The 17,677-nt window shown below is 44.0% G+C and overlaps 2 protein-coding genes across 3 annotated transcripts in view; one reads left to right on the top strand and one right to left on the bottom strand.

The window, feature by feature from the left end:
* The first annotated feature begins 1,334 nt into the window (after positions 1-1,334).
* Positions 1,335-6,444, top strand: osgin2 (oxidative stress induced growth inhibitor family member 2). Of its 2 annotated transcripts, XM_015950638.3 has the most exons (6): positions 1,335-1,456; positions 4,257-4,349; positions 4,467-4,603; positions 4,679-4,870; positions 4,958-5,049; positions 5,129-6,444. In XM_015950638.3, exons 2-6 carry the CDS (start codon positions 4,283-4,285, stop codon positions 6,300-6,302), a joined length of 1,662 nt encoding a protein of 553 aa, XP_015806124.3. In that variant the 5' UTR covers positions 1,335-1,456; positions 4,257-4,282; the 3' UTR covers positions 6,303-6,444. The 2 variants fall into 2 exon arrangements, with proteins under 2 accessions (XP_015806124.3, XP_054597381.2); XM_054741406.2 differs by lacking the exon at positions 1,335-1,456 and having other exon boundaries at positions 4,168-4,349.
* A 3,051-nt stretch (positions 6,445-9,495) lies between these two features.
* nbn (nibrin) overlaps positions 9,496-17,677 on the bottom strand; it is a 15,029-nt gene continuing 6,847 nt past the window's right edge. Inside the window, exons 11-17 of the mRNA XM_015950623.3 lie at positions 14,212-14,380; positions 12,496-13,075; positions 12,316-12,405; positions 11,102-11,242; positions 10,836-10,949; positions 10,712-10,761; positions 9,496-10,071 (exon numbers count right to left, since the gene is read on the bottom strand). Of these exons, the coding sequence (XP_015806109.3) occupies positions 10,038-10,071; positions 10,712-10,761; positions 10,836-10,949; positions 11,102-11,242; positions 12,316-12,405; positions 12,496-13,075; positions 14,212-14,380 (1,178 nt within the window). The 3' untranslated portion in view covers positions 9,496-10,037. The remainder of the gene's footprint in view (positions 10,072-10,711; positions 10,762-10,835; positions 10,950-11,101; positions 11,243-12,315; positions 12,406-12,495; positions 13,076-14,211; positions 14,381-17,677) is intronic.

Here is a 17,677-nt window from a genome sequence, read left to right on the forward strand (position 1 = left end):
TGATTGGTCGATGCGATGGGACAGGCGGGCTTTTTTTGAGAATAAACCTCTATCATTGGCTACTCGAAACAACTTCGTCACTTCCAGACAAAACATGAGTGGTTTTTGTTTATTCACAGAAAAGATGATTTTTGTCCTTGCAGTCTTAAACCAACGGATCATCCGTGCTAACGGCTTTTCTTTATCTTAATCTAGGCTATCCACTTTATAAAATTATCCAGCTAATGCTGCAGATTTGTAAATACATGGAAAATATAGCCTGACTCAAGCCTATCGCTGTTGTAAACTTCTGCTTTACCCTTTTTATCTATTAGCAAACATATTTAGGACATATTAGTTATCTAATCTTTGAAACACTCACTTCAATAATCAAATAATGAATTGTTTTTTGCTGAGTTACTTTTTATCTGCTCGTTCATTTAGAAGGTCAGAATTTGTGCTTGGAATAACAGCTAACAACAAAAAGCAATATAGACCTAATGCAGAAAAACAATTTTAACACCACTGCAGAGTTTTACTATCCTAGAAATCTAGACAGACAGTTGAAAAAAATGCATGTCGATGGAGGCAAAAGATTACTGAAGTTTTTAAGGGAGTCAAACATTTTTTTCTTGTCAGGTTTTGCAGCAGAGTCATGAAATGGTACCTATACCATTATTCATATTAAACAGTTATTTTACCGGCCTCCTGATCCTGCTAACCTGTATTTGGGTCCTATGGCAACCATCACCATTTTATGACACTACTTCTACCAGCATGAACATATCTGGTAGCACTTCTCAGGAACTCCCCAAACTCTCCACACCACCTCTGTTTATATCAGCAGCGCACCGCTGGTGTCAGAACACAACACATACCCAGTCCTAAATGTAGTTTTTAAGTGAAATTTGCTACATTTAAATTTTCATTTGACATGTTCTCCAGTGGAAATGTTATGATTCAATTCAGTTTATTTATACAGCACCAAATTCAATTAAAAGTTAATTTATAAAGAGCCAAATCACGACAAGAGTCGTCTCAAGGCACTTCACACAGTAAACATCCCAGTTCAGTTCACTGATGTTGTATGAGATCTAGATCACAAGGTAAACATGCTGTAAGGTAATAAATAAAAACAACAACAAATACTGATCATGACAAATGTGTGGAGGAAATGGGATAAAGATACTTAATGAAATATTTTCAACAGAAATGGAATGATTTGGGCCTTTTTTATTTTATTTTTCCACCGTGATGTGAGATGTTGTCAGACGAGCCCACCAGCAGGGTCGGCGGCGCTGTGAGGATGCTGAGACGCTCTGCGCTGTCGTGAACGCGCCACCCGCGCGCGCACTGAGATACGCATGTGACTAGCAGGAGACGCAGGACTTTGATGCACGCGCTTTTACAGAATACAGAACCTCCTTGACCAGAATCTTCCCGTCTGATCGGACCTGAACGCACCAGTTTGAGGCAGGTGAGTGCATGTGTGCGCGCGTGTGAGGACAAGGGAGGCTGGCTTTTATCTCATGATGAGCTCAGACATTTAGATGGGTCCTCCCACCGCTCCCGGTCTATTTATAAGGTTTAAACGCAGTCCAGGGTCATGATAACAGGACGCGACTGCGGGACAGAGAGACCGATCCGCACGGTAAGAGCTCCTGGTCCCGGAACAGTGTTGCAGATGAATGTGACCTAAATTATGCAGTGATGGAAACTAGCTGCTGTAGCATGTGCTCCTTGTTGCTCCACTGCACGGAGTCAGGAGTAGAGTGATGTTTAAAGCCTGCGTCAGAGAGGATGCTGGCGGAGCTGCTCCATCAGCATCCTTAACCTGAACAAGATCCGTGTCCCAGTCAGGCTCTGAGTTCATCCTCGTGCATCTGCAGGTGGTCAGGATGAGCTGTAGCCATAGGCCTGCCAGAAGAAAATGAACAAACCCAGCTGGAGCCTTTTTCATTTTATTAGTGAAAACACTTTTGGCCATAAGCTCAAAATCAGTTTACTGCAAAACAAAAGTGTTATTTGGATTTCCACCTACTGTTCATAACACAGAGAGTTCTGGAAGGCTTTCAATATGTTGTAATGCAAACAAACACACAAACAACAACAAACAACAATGCTTTGGATTCAGGCCTTTCTGTTAGGCTTTCATTTATTTCAAAACATTTTTACATAAACTTAAAAATGTTGTTTTCACCCAGAAATGATGTCATGTTTACAAATTCCTCATATTTGTAAAATAAAAGCATTCCTATGAGGTAATAGATGGAATAGATGGAAGTTTACGTGCAGCCTCAAAACTTTACATTTCTGATGCCAAATATGTGAAAATAGAACATGATGCACACAGAACAAGTGTTGCATCATTTCCTTCTCCAACACCGCAGGGCAAACGGGTGTTTGATTAGCCTGGCCACCCCCTCCACCTCCACCACAAAAATAACCAGGTTTCCAACAAAAGCCAGAGAGAGCATTTGACCAAGAACACGGCTCTAAGAGACCGCCAGTGAAACGTAGATTCATCTGCTTCATGATACATTTCTTGCTAACAAAACAGTTTTAAATGATTTTGACCACTTAAACACTCTCCCTCTCCTGATATTAACATTTTACTCTCTTTGACATTGAATGTGCTACTACTAGTTTACCTGTTTAATTACCAGTTCAGTGGTCTAGTGGTAGCGTGTCCGCCCTGAGACTGGGAGATCAGGGTTCGATTCCTGATCGGGTCAGACCAAAGACTTTGAAAAAATGGGACCCAGTGCCTCCCTGCTTGACACTCAGCATTAAGGGGGTTGGATTGGGGGATTACACCACCAAATGGTTCCCGAGCGCGGCCGTGTCTGCAGCTCACCGCTCCCCCAGGGGATGGGTCAAATGCGGAGAACAAATTTCGCACACACACCTGTGTGTGTGTGACAACTAATGGGACTTTAACTTTATCGATTCACTAGGATAAATACAATAAAGTTTATCTCTCGCCAAATAGAATATTTACTAAGAAATCACAATGTAACCATAGAAACACTACGTGTGTGTGTGTGTGTGTGTGTGTGTGTGTGTGTGTGTGTGTGAGTGATTATACTGAGCCAGGATTCTCTGGAGGTTTCTTCCTGTTAAAAGAGTTTACCTCTCCACTGTCGCTGCATGCTTGCTTAGTATGAGGATTGCATCAATTTGCTGGGTTCCTTACATAGAAAACTTTTTTCTGATTGGCTTAATGAACTGACCTGTATTGGAATGTTTTACTATGTGAAGTGCCTTGAGACGTCTCTTGTCGTGATTTGGCGCTTCATAAATAAACTTGAATTGACTTGAACCAGTTAGCTTGTCATCAGGTTGGGTGAAATAAGAGAAAACCAACAGGAAGTTTGTTCAAGAAATGTATAAAGGTGACAACAGTTATCTTTTTCAACCAGTAGGTTTTTAATTGTGACCAGTGGCATAGAAATGCCAGTCCTGCCAACTGGGGGCACGTTCCCAATGGGACATGCTATGCGTGGAATCCGATTGCTTCGACTGAAAAGTGTAAACAAGCCGACACAGGCGAGTCGTTGTCCGACAGACTCGGGTCCAACAGGAGGAGGGCCAGCTGCAGGTACACGAGTAGTGAAGCACAAGACAGATGCACTCTGGCTGGTGCGCCAGCCGAGGAAGTGGCCGTCACTCTGCTTTGTGGAGGATTTCTTTACTTCCTTTTTTTTTTTTTTTTTGAGTGGGAGTTTGTGTGACTGGTTGGGTCCTGTCACCGTGCCAGGACCACATTCTCATCCTGCTGCCGCTGACAAGGGCGGCAAAGACATAAACAGGCCCGGTGGGATTAGCGCTCATAACAAACCCACGCCTACACAAATCTAACATGAACTCCCTTTGTTTGGGGGAGCGATGCCGGGGTCACCAGAGGCGAGTGAGGGGGTGTGTACATCCGCGGTGCACCAGTGATAAAATCTGTGGGCTCATCGTGTTGTGGCGGGGTGTTTCCACGTGTCTGAAAGCCCCAGACAGACGGGAGGGGGGTCGCGGCTGTGGGTGGAAGCACAACAACACCACGAACGTCCCTCGGTGTGTATGTTTCTGAGTCAGCTGGTGACGGAGACAGGATTTAGGCTAGCTGAGACAACAACACTGGGGTTTAATCCTGTTCAGTCTGACCCAGGAGCACGGAGACAGTAGAGGAGCAAAGCACAAACGAGACCATGCCTGTCATGTCTGATGCACGGCTAGAGAGGTTTCTAGAACTTTCTTCACACATCTGTCGTTGTGTCCATCCTCAGAGCCGGCCCTGGCCCAGGCTGCAGCCATGCCTCTTTTAGAAGGGACCACTCTGCCGCAAGAGCATCCCCCTACCCTCCCCGTGGTAATCATAGGTAAACTCACCTTTGATGGCTTGACGGGTCTGCACTGTCCCTCCAAGTTTCAAAATGGCCATTTCTATTTAACTTGGAAAGCTTTTCTTACATTCCCCAAACCTGGTTTGTTATTAGGTAACGGCCCATCCGGTATTTGTCTGTCTTACATGCTGAGTGGCTACAAGCCCCACCTAGACCCTGCGACTGTCCACCCAAACTCGGTTCTGTACAGAAAACTGCAAGAGGCCAAGCATCTCGCCATCACCGAGCAGGTAAAACCACTTCCAAGTTCGCCTAGAGTTCACCTAAAAACGCCGCTAAGGGTTCATTTTCTTATTGGGTTGCAGGATTTGGAGTATTTGAGTGAAGGTCTTGAAGGGAGGTCAAGGAATCCTGTGGCTGTGCTGTTTGACACGCTGCTGCACCCCAACGCCGACTTTGGCTACGAGTTCCCTCCTGTGCTTCAGTGGAGGAGAGACAAGCAGCAGCACATCCCGCATCTGGTTCTGGGAAAGGGGACGCCGGGGGGAGCTTGGCATGTAAGCTGTAAAGTTTAGTCTGCAACAGGTTGCATTTGAGGTTACCAGATATGTTCTCACGTCTGTGATGGTTTATTACCTGTTTAGGCCATGGAGGGCTCCATGCTGACCATAAGTCTTGGCATCTGGATGGAGCTTCCTGGTGTGAATTACAGAGACTTAACAAACGGGAAACGCAGGTTAAAAAGCAGCTCAAAAGAGATGTTTCTGGTTTTTACGTCTGCACGCTGGTTTCTCATCGTCTTCTCGTCTCTTTAGGGATGTGACGAGTGACAGAGCAACGCCAGAGGAGATTTCGACTTATTATCGTGACTACGTGAAGCTGAAGGGTCTCCAAAAGAATTTTGTTGACAACACTTACGTGACCTCCATTCAGAAACTCTGCCGGGGGCACAAGGCGGAAGATCTGGAAAATGGGCACACTGACAAAGGAGATGGAGGGACGGGAGAGGAGGGGAAGGGGGGCTTTGTGGGAAATGGAAAGGCGTGCGTGAAGAACGGAGGAGGGGGCACTCTTTGGGAAGTAAGAGGATATCGGCAGGTGCAGAACAAAACTCACGTTCCCTTCTCTCTGTTTGCTGAGAATGTTGTCCTAGCCACGGGTGCGTCTGATTCACCAGTTCGCTTAGGTGTCGAGGGGGAGGATCTTCCGTTTGTTTTCCACAGCATCTCCAACCTGGGCTTGGCTGTCAGCCAGAGGAAGCTCGACAGGAACTCTGATCCGGTTTTGATCATCGGTGCTGGTCTAAGCGCCGCAGATGCGGTTCTGTGCGCCTGTAGCAGCAACATAAGAGTGCTGCACGTTTTTCGGAAGAGTGTGGACAACCCAGACCTTATCTTTAAGCAGCTGCCCAAGTCTCTGTACCCAGAATACCACAAAGTGTACAACATGATGTGCTCTCAGACCTACACAAACATGGCTGCTCCAAACGGACCCCAGCCAGAAAGCATAGCCTCTTCCGTTTGTGCCAAGATGTGCCCAAAACCACAACTTTCTGCGGGGAACCTCGCGGGAGGCGCCAGTGTCGGCCTCTTGCCCGACTATACCAGTTTCCCAGAACACTGCGTGGTGTCGTTCCAGCCCGACATGAAGTGTTTGCTGCAGGGCAACAACTCCCTCAAAGCGTTCAAGGTCTCCATGGTCCTTGTGCTGATTGGGACCAACCCAAACTTGTTTTTCTTGAAAGGTCAGGGTCAGTACCTAGGTCAGGATCCAACAAGGCCGATCTCCTGCAAGCAAAACCCCATCGACATCAACCAGTACACCTTTGAGTGCACCAAGGAGCCAGGCCTGTTTGCCATGGGCCCGCTGGTGGGAGACAACTTTGTGCGCTTTTTAAAGGGCGGAGCTTTAGGGATCACTTCCTGTCTGCTGGCGAGACTCAAGAAGAGAGAAAAGCTAATCAGCAAAGGAGGGAATACCTTTATTTGAAGAAGCTAAACGGTCCGGTCTCAGGACACAGGCTGAATTTTCATCATTAATGTTTTATCACACACGCTTCTTTGTTTTCAACGTTTATGAAGCCAAACGAGAGAGGGAGTACACTAACTAGTTTCTAATGAAACAAAAGACAGCTGCTAGTCTTGCCTGACTTCCGATGAAGTCTCCTTATGTCTAAGCTACTGCGTGCCAATGTTTAACGGCCGGTCAGTGACCTCGTAACCGTACGGGACTTTCTTCTCATCAGGGTTAATTATTCATTCACCTTGTGTCTTCGACAGTTCTTCTAACAACACTCACTTAAGTTGCTTTCCCTAATTTAAACGTAAGAGTCAAAACTAGGGATGCAACGATGCCCCTTTTTTCCAGACCGATACGATACCGATACTGGGATCTGAGTACTTGCAGATACTGATCACCGATACTTCTACCGCACAAAAAAATGCAACGATTTGGAATACAGATTTTATTTTCTGCTCTGCTTTCAACAGGAAAAGACTGTGAGGTAGATAAAAAGTAAAACATATGAATGGAAATCATCACAAAACTAAAATATTAGGTGAACAGAAATGACAAGTTACAGCGAAGCCATTTTCAAGCAACTGCATTGGTATCGGTTAACCTTTACAGATACTGGAATCAGTATCTGCACCAATATCGGTATCGATACCGGTACCAATATCGGTATTGCACCCCTAGTCCAAACCAACTGAAACACGTGATCCCGTTTGAAATAACCACACGGTTGTGTCGAATGCAAACAGGTATATTTAAAATCCAACAGATTCACCACCAAAATGACTTCATCTCTCCAACTGAGCCTCTTCTAGAAAATCTTTTCTAAGCTGCTAATCCAGGTTTGGCTCATTTGACCGAATGCTTTGGTGATTTGGTTACTAAACAGGCTTTCTATGCAAACATCATCACTCGCAAACCTGAATGTATTCTTTCAGATCCAATGTCAAGACTCCTGTTTTTGGGTCCAAGTATGCTCAGAAAAACTACTGGTTTTTAAAGGGCAATTGTTTATTGTATAGTGTGTGAAAGACTTGTTAGTCCCTGTAGGAACCGTTTAGATTTGTAGAATAATTTTATGAGTTTTAGGTGGGAGTTTGCTCCCAAATTGAGAAATCTTTGGCTCATTTTCAACAGGAGACAATAGAGATGTGCCTAAATGTGATTTTTATAGACAATCAGTGGAATTTGTTAAAATGTCCATTTAACTTTAATCTTTTCAAAATTTGTGTTAAAGGTGCGGTTCACTTGTTTTATCATTACACTTGCAGTGGTCTCTAGTAGGAACAAATGCCTTGTAGGTCGTACTCGGTGGGGAAAATATACCAGTGCAACTAGTGGTGACCCACATCACAGATTTAGGCCCAATCCCAACACTCGAGCTGCGCCCTACGGTTTTCTGTCAAGTGCACTTGGTAGAAGTGCACAGTAAGGGTTCGAGTGTGTGGTACACAAGTGGGCCGAGTTGGGACAGGAAGCATTGCATAACTGACCGTGATGCATACGGGGATGCTGGTCGCTGTTTGTGCTACTTTTTATTAATTCAATTCAATTCAAGTTTATTTATATAGCGCCAAATCACGACAAGAGTCGTCTCAAGGCACTTCACGTAGTAAACATTCCAACACAGTTCAGTTCATTAAGCTAATCAGAAAAGTTTCTTATATAAGGAACCCAGCAAATTGCATCAAGTCACTGACTCTAGTCAGTCCTCGTACTAAGCAAGCATTAACAATCGTTTGACTACATTTACATTCATTGCTGTCCACATTAAACCTTAGTCTAAAACATCCAGAGCATGAAATAATATAACTAATCATCCCAAAATGAACGTCATTCATTTGAAAATATGTATTTTCAGAAAAAGCACTTGAGCCATTCACCTTCTTCTCAAAATTTCCATGTAGCAAAGGATTGTGGGTAATACACTTCATGGATCAAGGGTGCAAATGGGGTGTGGTCAACTTTCACAATTGAGAATCAGGACATCCTACACACTCGCATCCCTGGACGGGATCGTGCAAGGGAAGTGTGTTTTTGTCTTACTTCCTGATATGTGGACATCTCTCCTCTGACTGGCTAACAGCAACACGACTCTACCACCGACTCTGTCTGCTCTGCAACGTTGATGTTTTGTCTCCACAAATAACACAAGTCTGGAAGAGTTCTGCTGTGTGGTGGAGTTGCTAATGCTAATAGTTAGCTTCTCGTAGCTGAGACGTTTTCTGCTGTTTCCTGGACGCTAAACCAACAACAGCCTTCCCCGTTGTGAGTCCAGATGGGTGAGTGCATGAATGTTAGTGACAGGGTGACGTAGATCTGTCGGGATTTTCTAATCCTAGAGTTTCACCGTCTGTTTTCTATCAGAAGCTACTGCAGGAGATAGGTGTAGGAGACTATTTTCATGTTCAGTCTGCATGAAACACTCCCATTATAATCGGAAATGATCACTAAAAATGTTTTGTCAGTGAACCACACCTTTAATACAAGAAAGTTACGGTTTCTTTACTTTTAAAGTTAAATTAATTTAATGAAAATCTCTTTAAAATCCCACATAGAATATAATTTATTAACGTCTTTTAAAATCATTTAGATTTCAGTGTCTCTGTATTTCATAGTTTTATTATTAATATTGTGTGTAACTATTGTACAACAGGTCACAATAAGTTGTTTTGATTGTTTAACTAAAAGTTTTTTTCTACCATGTTAAAAACAAGTCAAGTGCCAAAAAAGTTTTAGGAGTTGACTAAAAATAGGATGTCATAATTTTATTTTTTTACATACAAAACTTTGCTAATCTGTGATGTGATTTTAAAAAAAATCCTCTTTTTTTGTCAGTCTCAACACTCCCAGTGGTTTTATCTTTTATTACAACTAACACAACACTTTTCCATTATTGTCGTTTAGGTTTCCTGATTAGAGTTTAACGGGTGAATTTAAGCCGTTACACCACCTGAGGTTTCTTCCCCTCCCTGCTGAGTTTTTAATACTGCTTAGATATAAAGTGTGGATTATATGCATGTAGGCATGAGCCCCGGGGCCGGCAGCCGCCAACGGCAGCGTCATCAGCAACAAGAAAAGTGCTACGAGGAGAAATGTGGGAAAAGGCAAATGCACAGGAGCTCAACAGTGGAAAAGTTTTCACTTCAAAATAAAAGCTGCTGAGACGTTCTGCTTTAATGGCATTTTTTATTATACGTGAACACAGACTGGTGCAGATTTAGGCTAGCTGCTCAATCGTTTCTCTGCATTTTGAAATGTTGAAAGCCAGTTTGCTAACTCTACAGACGATCCGAAAGGTTTCTTCTTGCACAAGTTAAACTGATGAGTTTAATCTTAACTTGAATTTGAAGAACCGAGCTTCAGCGTCTGCACAGAACGACCAACAGATGTGTGGTTTGATGACTGCACTTCTGTTTCAGAAATAGAAAAGTGCCTGAAGGATTGAGATTGCTTTAAAATAAAAGGAACATAACCCACTTGAGCCAGTTTCCCTGGAAGCAGGGACCAACGTGGGTTTCCAGAGCTGCTTTCAGCATGCAGGCGGGTGAAACAATCTCTAGGTTTTAATCTTTTCTATGGAATATTTTTATTAACAACAAATAAAAAAAACTTTGACAAAATCTGCTTAACTTAAGCTCATTTGTTACATTGCTGTCAGTGAGTTAAAGAAGAGCATCATCACATCCACAAATCCATCTGGGGATGACTTCATCTTCTCTTGGCGAGCTTGGTGGGGTTGTACCTGAGGACACGGAGACGAGAGAGCACCTCAGACATCTGTCCACGTCCAGATGGGCTTTTAACATTCCTCCTGGACCACCTCCCAGTGTGCTCACGGCATTTTCCATCAGTTCTCAAATTAAGCACCGTAAAGCACGGATGACGTTTCATCCGCTCAGAGCAAACAGGCTTCCCACCGACCACGTCTGGAAACACGTTCAGGTACCAAAAAAAATAAATAACCCCTATCTGGATTCTTTTCTTAGCAGCAGAGTCGCCCCCCCTACAAGTGATGTTCGACCGGCTGCGCATGACTCAGTCACTGAGTCTCAGTGATCAAACACCTCAGCCATAACACACACACACACACACACACACACACACACACACACACACACACTGCTTAGTCAAATACAACACGGCAGCTCAAGCTTGCATCACCACCGTTTCCCTGACAACTGCTGTGAAGGAAAATACTCCTGGGTTCTGATTGGTTAAGAGTGGCCGCACGTCTGTTCTCAAGTGAATGTAAACACCTCGCTGTAATGGATCAGGCTGGGCTTGGCGAGCTTTTATCCAACTATTTTAGGACACTGAAGGAACAAAGTCCCATCGTGTTACGTATTCAAAGAAAAAACAAACAACAAGCTCCAGATTCTCACCTGAACAGATCATCTCCGGCAGTCTCGTCCTGCTTGTTCTGACGCTCCTCCTGAAAACAGAATAAACTATTTAAAACCACAGAGCTCTGATGAGAAGGAGAGTATAAAACAACTCAGACGATACCTCTGCTGCATCTTTCAGCCACTCGTCCAGATCAGAGTTTTTGCCTCTGTTGTGAACCAGCAGATCAGAGCCTCCAATGATGTGTGGGAAACCATCTAGACCTGGAACGTGGTTCTATCACACACACACACACACCAAAAATGTCATTATTCTAATAATAAAACAAATGAGCAGATTTTAAGCTGTTTGCATTAATATTATTTGAAGATAAGTGCTGTAAAACGTCTTTAAAGAGCCTCTGCTGAGCGGTTTTGTTGCGTTCAGACCTTGTGGAAACGTTTGAAGTTCCTGACATGCCCGTTCTCCTGGGAGCGTTTTGGTTTGGACGTAGTTGGAGGCGTCAGTGTGAGCGATCTGAACTCCACCAGCACCAGCTTCTTAGGAAGGCCTTCATCCATCTTTGATTCCTGAACAACATAAACAATCCCTTAAAGCTCTCATTCACGCAGCTGCAGTGGTCTCCAGTACAACTTCCTGCCTTAGGAGACCATCTCAGTGGGAAAAAAGCTCTGGTGCTCCTATTTCAGGAAGCACAAGTTAGCCAAAGCAGAAAGGAGCAGAACACAGCACGATCTGAAGTCTTATTTCCTGATATTCGGATATCTCTCCTCTGATTGGCTAACAGCAACACGACTCTACCACTGACTCTGTTTCATCTCCACTAATAACACAAGCCTGGAGGTGTTCAGCTGTGTGGTGGGGTAGCTAATGCTAACGCTTAGCTTCTACTAGCCGAGACGTTCTCTGCTGTTTCCTGGACGCTGAACCAACAACAGCCTTCCGCGTCGTGAGTCCAGATGGGTGAGTCCATGAATGTTAGTGACAGGGTGACGTAGATCTGTCAGGATTTTCTAATCCTAGAGTTTCTATTATCAGCAGCTAGTGCAGGAAACGAAGGCTAGCCTGCACGTTAAATTCAGAGTGGCTGATCACGTAAAAAAAACAAAACCAAACAAGTAAAAACTATTTTCTCTGTGAACTTTGACAGCAGGTGTAACAACATCGCTACAGTTAACCATACGCCAGCTGATGGATCAACATCTGGTATCGTCCATAAAGACCTTTTGACAGGATGCTTTTTTAATGGATGCTGACTGGCCGGGAGGTGGCGTGATGTCATGTGCGAGCTCTAACCTGGACATCTATCCCGATCTGGGACGGGTTGCTCTACAGCGACTGAAACCCGACCAAAACCCCTCCTCAAAACAAAAACTCAAGATTCACACGGACGTCATTTTTGGCTTCAAAAATGGTAATTTTCTGCGAAAAGCAACAAGTTTTAAATCCACATCAGTACTAACCAAATTTAAGACTTTACTAAATCAACTTAAGACTTTTTACGGGTCCTAATTTTCCTTAAATCTGTTTAAGACCCTGCAGGTACGCTGACCTGTAACAGAGCCAGTAAGAACCAGCTTTATGACACCAGGATCTAAGCTCAGGGTCCAAAAACAGACAAAAGCCACAAATAGGAGTTCACCTCAGCCTCCTGCTTGATTTTGACAGGTTTTATAGGTGGTTTACTTTCATCTTCCAGCTGAGAAAGATCCACTCGGAGCAGCTCTACATCCTGCAGGACAAACACAAATCACAACTCAATCCGATGAAAAACAACTGGATTTCCATAAACATGGCTCTCATCAGAGAAAGTCCTCCTCACCTCTATAAAAGACGCATCTTCCTCTTCTGACGGCTCTGCGTTTGGATTGGAGCAGGCAGCAGACGTTAGCGGTTCCGTTTTAACCGAGTCAATGTGCAGCTCGGCTCGTTCTCCCTGGTTCTGTAGGAAGCCTGACTCCTTCTTCAGGTCCACCCGTGGCCTCGGTCTGCTCGGTCGGCGCTCATCTACGCTGACCCGCTGCTTCTTACTTGAAGACTCGGCTAAATCGCAGCTTTTCTTCTGTTTGCCCGACCTCTGCGGCGCCGGCTGCTCCTGCTGAACCGGGCTAGCAGGGAGAACGTCGTCGAAGTCGTCCATGTCCTCGGACATGATGGACTCCAGTTCTTCTATCTGTATAGCTCCTCCCATCTCCTTCCTTTTGCGACTCTGCGGTTCGGATCGCCTGACAAACAAATCAGCGTGCGACTCCAGAAGAGTCTCGGGCACAGCAGGAGGGCTACCGAGGGCGAGCGAGGGCATCTCTTCAGAAACCGTGGCGGAGTTCTTCTCAGTGACGGATGACTCTGGAGCGGGTCGCTTGGGCCCGGGCGTCGCTGCAGAGAGGTCGTCCTCCAGAGGCCTTCAGCAACACACAGAACGGCCCCAAAACAAACGGCTTATTAACGGGTTATTGGTGATCTCATTCAGGCATCAATGTTGTTTCACTCAGATTCCCAAAACTTTTTCATTTAACAATAATCCCATTTTTATAGTTTCTAACTTCTTACAACATATGTACGGTAGAGGTGCTGAAAGAAATCGATTCAAGTCTGAATCGGGATTCTTATTTATAAAGATGCAGAATCGATTCACAAAGGTTCAGAATCGATTCCAAGAACTGAAATATTTGGCACGTTACAGGTTTGAGATGCACTTTTTTGGTCTTTGTTAGGAGAGTCAGTAATCCGATTACTTTTGTGCTCCCATAAACTGAGATGATTTATGTTTGAATCTGCTGATAAGAGGGCGCATGAATGTCGTTTTTTCCATACTCAGAAATTTGAGATATTCTCATATTTATTTTCTAAGTTGATAAATGAGTACTCAGGATTACTCGTGTAACTTGTTTCTACACAAACTAGAAAAGTATTTGACCATATTACTTTCAAAGCTGCTGTTAGGTAACTACAGATTTGTTATATTTTACAAGGTAAGCAAAAATAAATGTTGCCTTTTGGTCAAAAGATTGTTTCTGTTTACAGTTTTAGAATCACTTTAGTTTACTTTGTAAATTTGCATTTTTGGAGCATGACCAGTTTAAAGTCTAATAAAAATGTCCGTAGCTTTAACTAACTTGTACAAGAAAGTAGTTCATCCTGGAGCGGACACTCTTTGGTAATACTGATTGTGAATCGATTTCAATTGAGAATCGATTCTGAATCGAATCGGCACCCCGAGAATTGGAATCGAATCAAATCGTGAGTTGCTCTAAGATTCACATCCCTAATGTACAGTGAACAGATCTACGGTGAACAGATCTACAGTGAACAGATCTACAGTGAACAGATCTACAGTGAACAGATCTACGGTGAACAGATCTACAGTGAACAGATCTACAGTGAACAGATCTACGGTGAACAGATCTACAGTGAACAGATCTACACTGAACAGATCTACGGTGAACAGATCTACGGTGAACAGATCTACGGTGAACAGATCTATACTTAGGAGCCCTTGTGGACGTAGAAACATCTTTGCATTCGGATGAATCGTTACCTTTTCTTTTTGAACGGCTGAAAGAAACCGGTCAGAGTCAACTGTTTCTGCGGAGATGTTTGTGGAGACGGTCCTAATTTCTTTGGAGACTGTTTGGAAAGAGCCGTCCCGGTGCCTCTGTTGGTCTTTGAAGCAGAAGGTTGGAGTCTCACATCAGAGGCGCCTTGGCCTGAAAACATAGAGTATTACAGATGGTAACATAACTGACGAAAGCAATACAGACGCGGCTGGAGTAACAAAGCAGAAAATAACAGGAAACAAGTTTAAAAAGTATTAATACAGATGTTTAAAAATGTATTTTGGGGCAGCAGTAGCTCAGGAGGTAGAGCGGGTTGCCTCATGATCAGAGGGTTGTGGGTTCGATTCCAGCTCCCACCAGGGGTATTCTGCTGTTGTGTCCTTGGGCAAGACACTTCACCCAACTTGCCTGTGTTGGGTGGCCCCAGGGCGGCTGTGGCTACAATGTAGCTCACCATCACTGGCAGTGTGTGAATGTGAGAATGCATGGAAGCGTCTTTGATTGTCCTAAACAAGCGCTATATAAGTTCAATGCATTATTATTATTTTAATCTTTAAAGGGACTTTACGGACTTTTGAATTTTTATGCTCGCGATCGCCCCCTCAGGCCAAAAGCGTAACAGCAGCTTCAATAGTCGGCTCATGCACGAGGCGCGCATATTGTACGTGCACATTCCTTAACAAAAATAACAGCTGAGACAGTCCCGTGTGTGTGTGTGTGTGTGCGTGTGCGTGTGCGTGTGTGTGTGTGTGTGTGTGTGTGTCCCGGAGGACAGAGGACAGGAGAACGTGCAGCTAATTAATTAAATAATGTGGTTCTGTACCTTTCTCTTCAGCACAGCCGACAAAGGTTTATGATGGGTCAGTCCTCCTGCATGCTCAGATCATTCCCTTCCCTTGCTTGAAAAATTGTTCCAAAATGAAAGTTGAACCCACATCTTTTTTATCTGTGAATTCAATGCCGTTCGGCGAGTCTCAAATAAAAATTTGGGCATCTTACTGTAAAAAATATACCATTAATGTAAAAAAGAAACTCTAAATAAACTATGTTCACATCCAGAATCGAACCCAAGTCATTTGCATGAGAGTCAGACATCTTACTAGGTGAGCTACACACCAGTAACATTCACAGTATCTGTAACATTTATATCCTTGATGACAGCTGAAACAACGTCAAACCAAAGAACGGTTCGGAGTGAAAATGGCTATTTTGTTGCTAATTTGCAGGAAATATCTAGAAGAAAGTTCTACAGAAAGTAGCTAAGGGTCCTCAGAAATGTAGCTAGCTTTGTCACTAGGCGTTAGGAACAGCGACAAAGTGGCACTGCCTCTCTCTCTGCTGCTAAAGCTACAGATAGCAAATGCTACGGGCGATGCCTGAGCGTGAACGCGCGTGAAGCAGCCTGCTCGACCCGAGCATCTCTCTTTTTCTGTGATTTTACAGAAAAACAGGCAATCACAGTAAAAATGCCAGGGCTCATTCTACAGGACCAGGGCATTGCAGGAGAACGTATGAAGAAGACATTTATTATTTCTATACATGTTTTGGCTGTCACACTTCCATAATGCCCCTTTAAACAACAAAAACAGTCCATGACAGGAAGCTAAAGCGACTAAGTGAAAACGTTAGCTTTCCTCCACCAAATGTAACCCATTCTTTACTTAAAGGTGCATGAAGGAATAGCATCCTGTTACCCGCTACGGATCAGCAGTAGAACATTCTAGATGGGCGAAGATGACTCATACACAGTAAGGTAATGAGTAGATAAATAATATTAAGCTGATGGTAACTGAAAAAGTGGTTTGAGACATTTTCAGAGCAGACAATTTCTTCTAATTCACCGTTAGCATTGTTAGCTCAACGTTAGCCTCTATGTTAGAGTAAAAGAAAAGATGCTGCGGCTTCTTAGTGGTACAAGAAATAACTTCTGGATCTTTCCTTTTACTGGCTAACTTGCAACTCTAACGCTTTTTGCCAGTTGGTGTCAAATTACAAACTCTAAAACGATTGGCTCAAGGCTCAAGTCTAGCCAGAGAGGACTGCTCCGGACTCTGACCGGTGAAAACCCGCAGGGAGCCTGGCCATTCCACAACAGCTCCTCGCTGAGGCTTTCCATACGGTGGATCATGGCGTTCTGTTGTTATGTCTGGAGTCCCGGGTGGGGTTGGCGGGTACTGCCCTAAGTTGGTTTCACTCCGAGACGAAGGCAGTACTTTTTGATCCGCGGAACATCTCCCATACTCATTCTTCCTATAACCTTCCTGTTCTCGGTTTTAAGCAATGTGTGACAAGCCTTGGAGTAAAACTGGACGTCGGTCTCTCAAATAAATCCAGTGGTCAAATCATGCTTCGTCCAGCTTCATCGAGTAAGGTGCTTAAAGCTATTCCTAAAACGGAGGAATCAGTTTTTCGTGCCTTCATAACCTCCCACTTTTGTCAATGCACTTCTTATTGGGACTTGTCTGGGCCCTCAGCGAGCTGCAGGTTGTCCAGAATGCTGCTGCCAGGTTCCTGTCAAGCACCAGCTGCCACGATCCTTTTACTCCGATGCTGGCGCAGCTTTACTGGTTTCCTGTGACCTTTAGGGTACGATTTAAGGTCCTGATCTTTATGTTTAATGCTCTCAATGGCCTGGCACCACCTCACCTGTCTGAGCTGCTCGCCTCTTATGTCCCCATGTATGCGCTGAAGTCTGCTGATCTTCTGCTGCTCTCCACACTTTGATGAGATATAAATGGCGGTGGGAACGGGCTTTTGGTGTATGCCGCCCCTTCACTCTGGAAGTCACTTCAAGAGGCTCCGTCTCTCCAGTTGAAAATTTCGTTTAAAGACTCGCTTTTACAGCTTGTTCTTTAGCTGGTGACTTTTATGCCTTTGTTTGTCGTTTCACTGATTGATTGTTCTTCTCTGCAGGGTATCTGCAGGTTTAAGGGAGCCAAATTTAAGACTTTTTAAGACCTTGTTTAAGGCCACGTTGACCAAATTTAAGCTATAATTTCCAGCTATTACCTGGAACCGGTGCTAACCACGTCGCGAAGCCATCCTGTTACCATTAAACTTGCACTTCCCCATGGCGCAAGCTCCCACTAGCTTAACCAGCTAATGTGCTCATCTAAAAATAGCCCCCTTTCACAACCAACTGAATGTGTACGGTTCCACTTACGCCAACATCGTACACAAAAAATGCTGAACGCTAACTAGAAATTCACAAAAATTTTATAGAAATAAAATAATCTTGTTTATTGGGTCTTTGGTAATGTAAGACCTTTGGCAACTGGATTTAAGGATTATTTGTAATTTTTAAGGCCTTAAATTTGGAAATGCAAATTCAAGACTTTTTAAGGACCCGCGGATACCCTGTCTTTGTTGTTGCAACCAGTCTTCTTTCATTCTGTTGTATGTATGTTTACTGTGCAGCACTTCAGTCAGCTCCCATGCTGTGTTTAA

Source organism: Nothobranchius furzeri, chromosome 5 (genome assembly GCF_043380555.1).
Source record: "Nothobranchius furzeri strain GRZ-AD chromosome 5, NfurGRZ-RIMD1, whole genome shotgun sequence".
NCBI classification, from domain to species: Eukaryota; Metazoa; Chordata; class Actinopteri; order Cyprinodontiformes; family Nothobranchiidae; genus Nothobranchius; species Nothobranchius furzeri.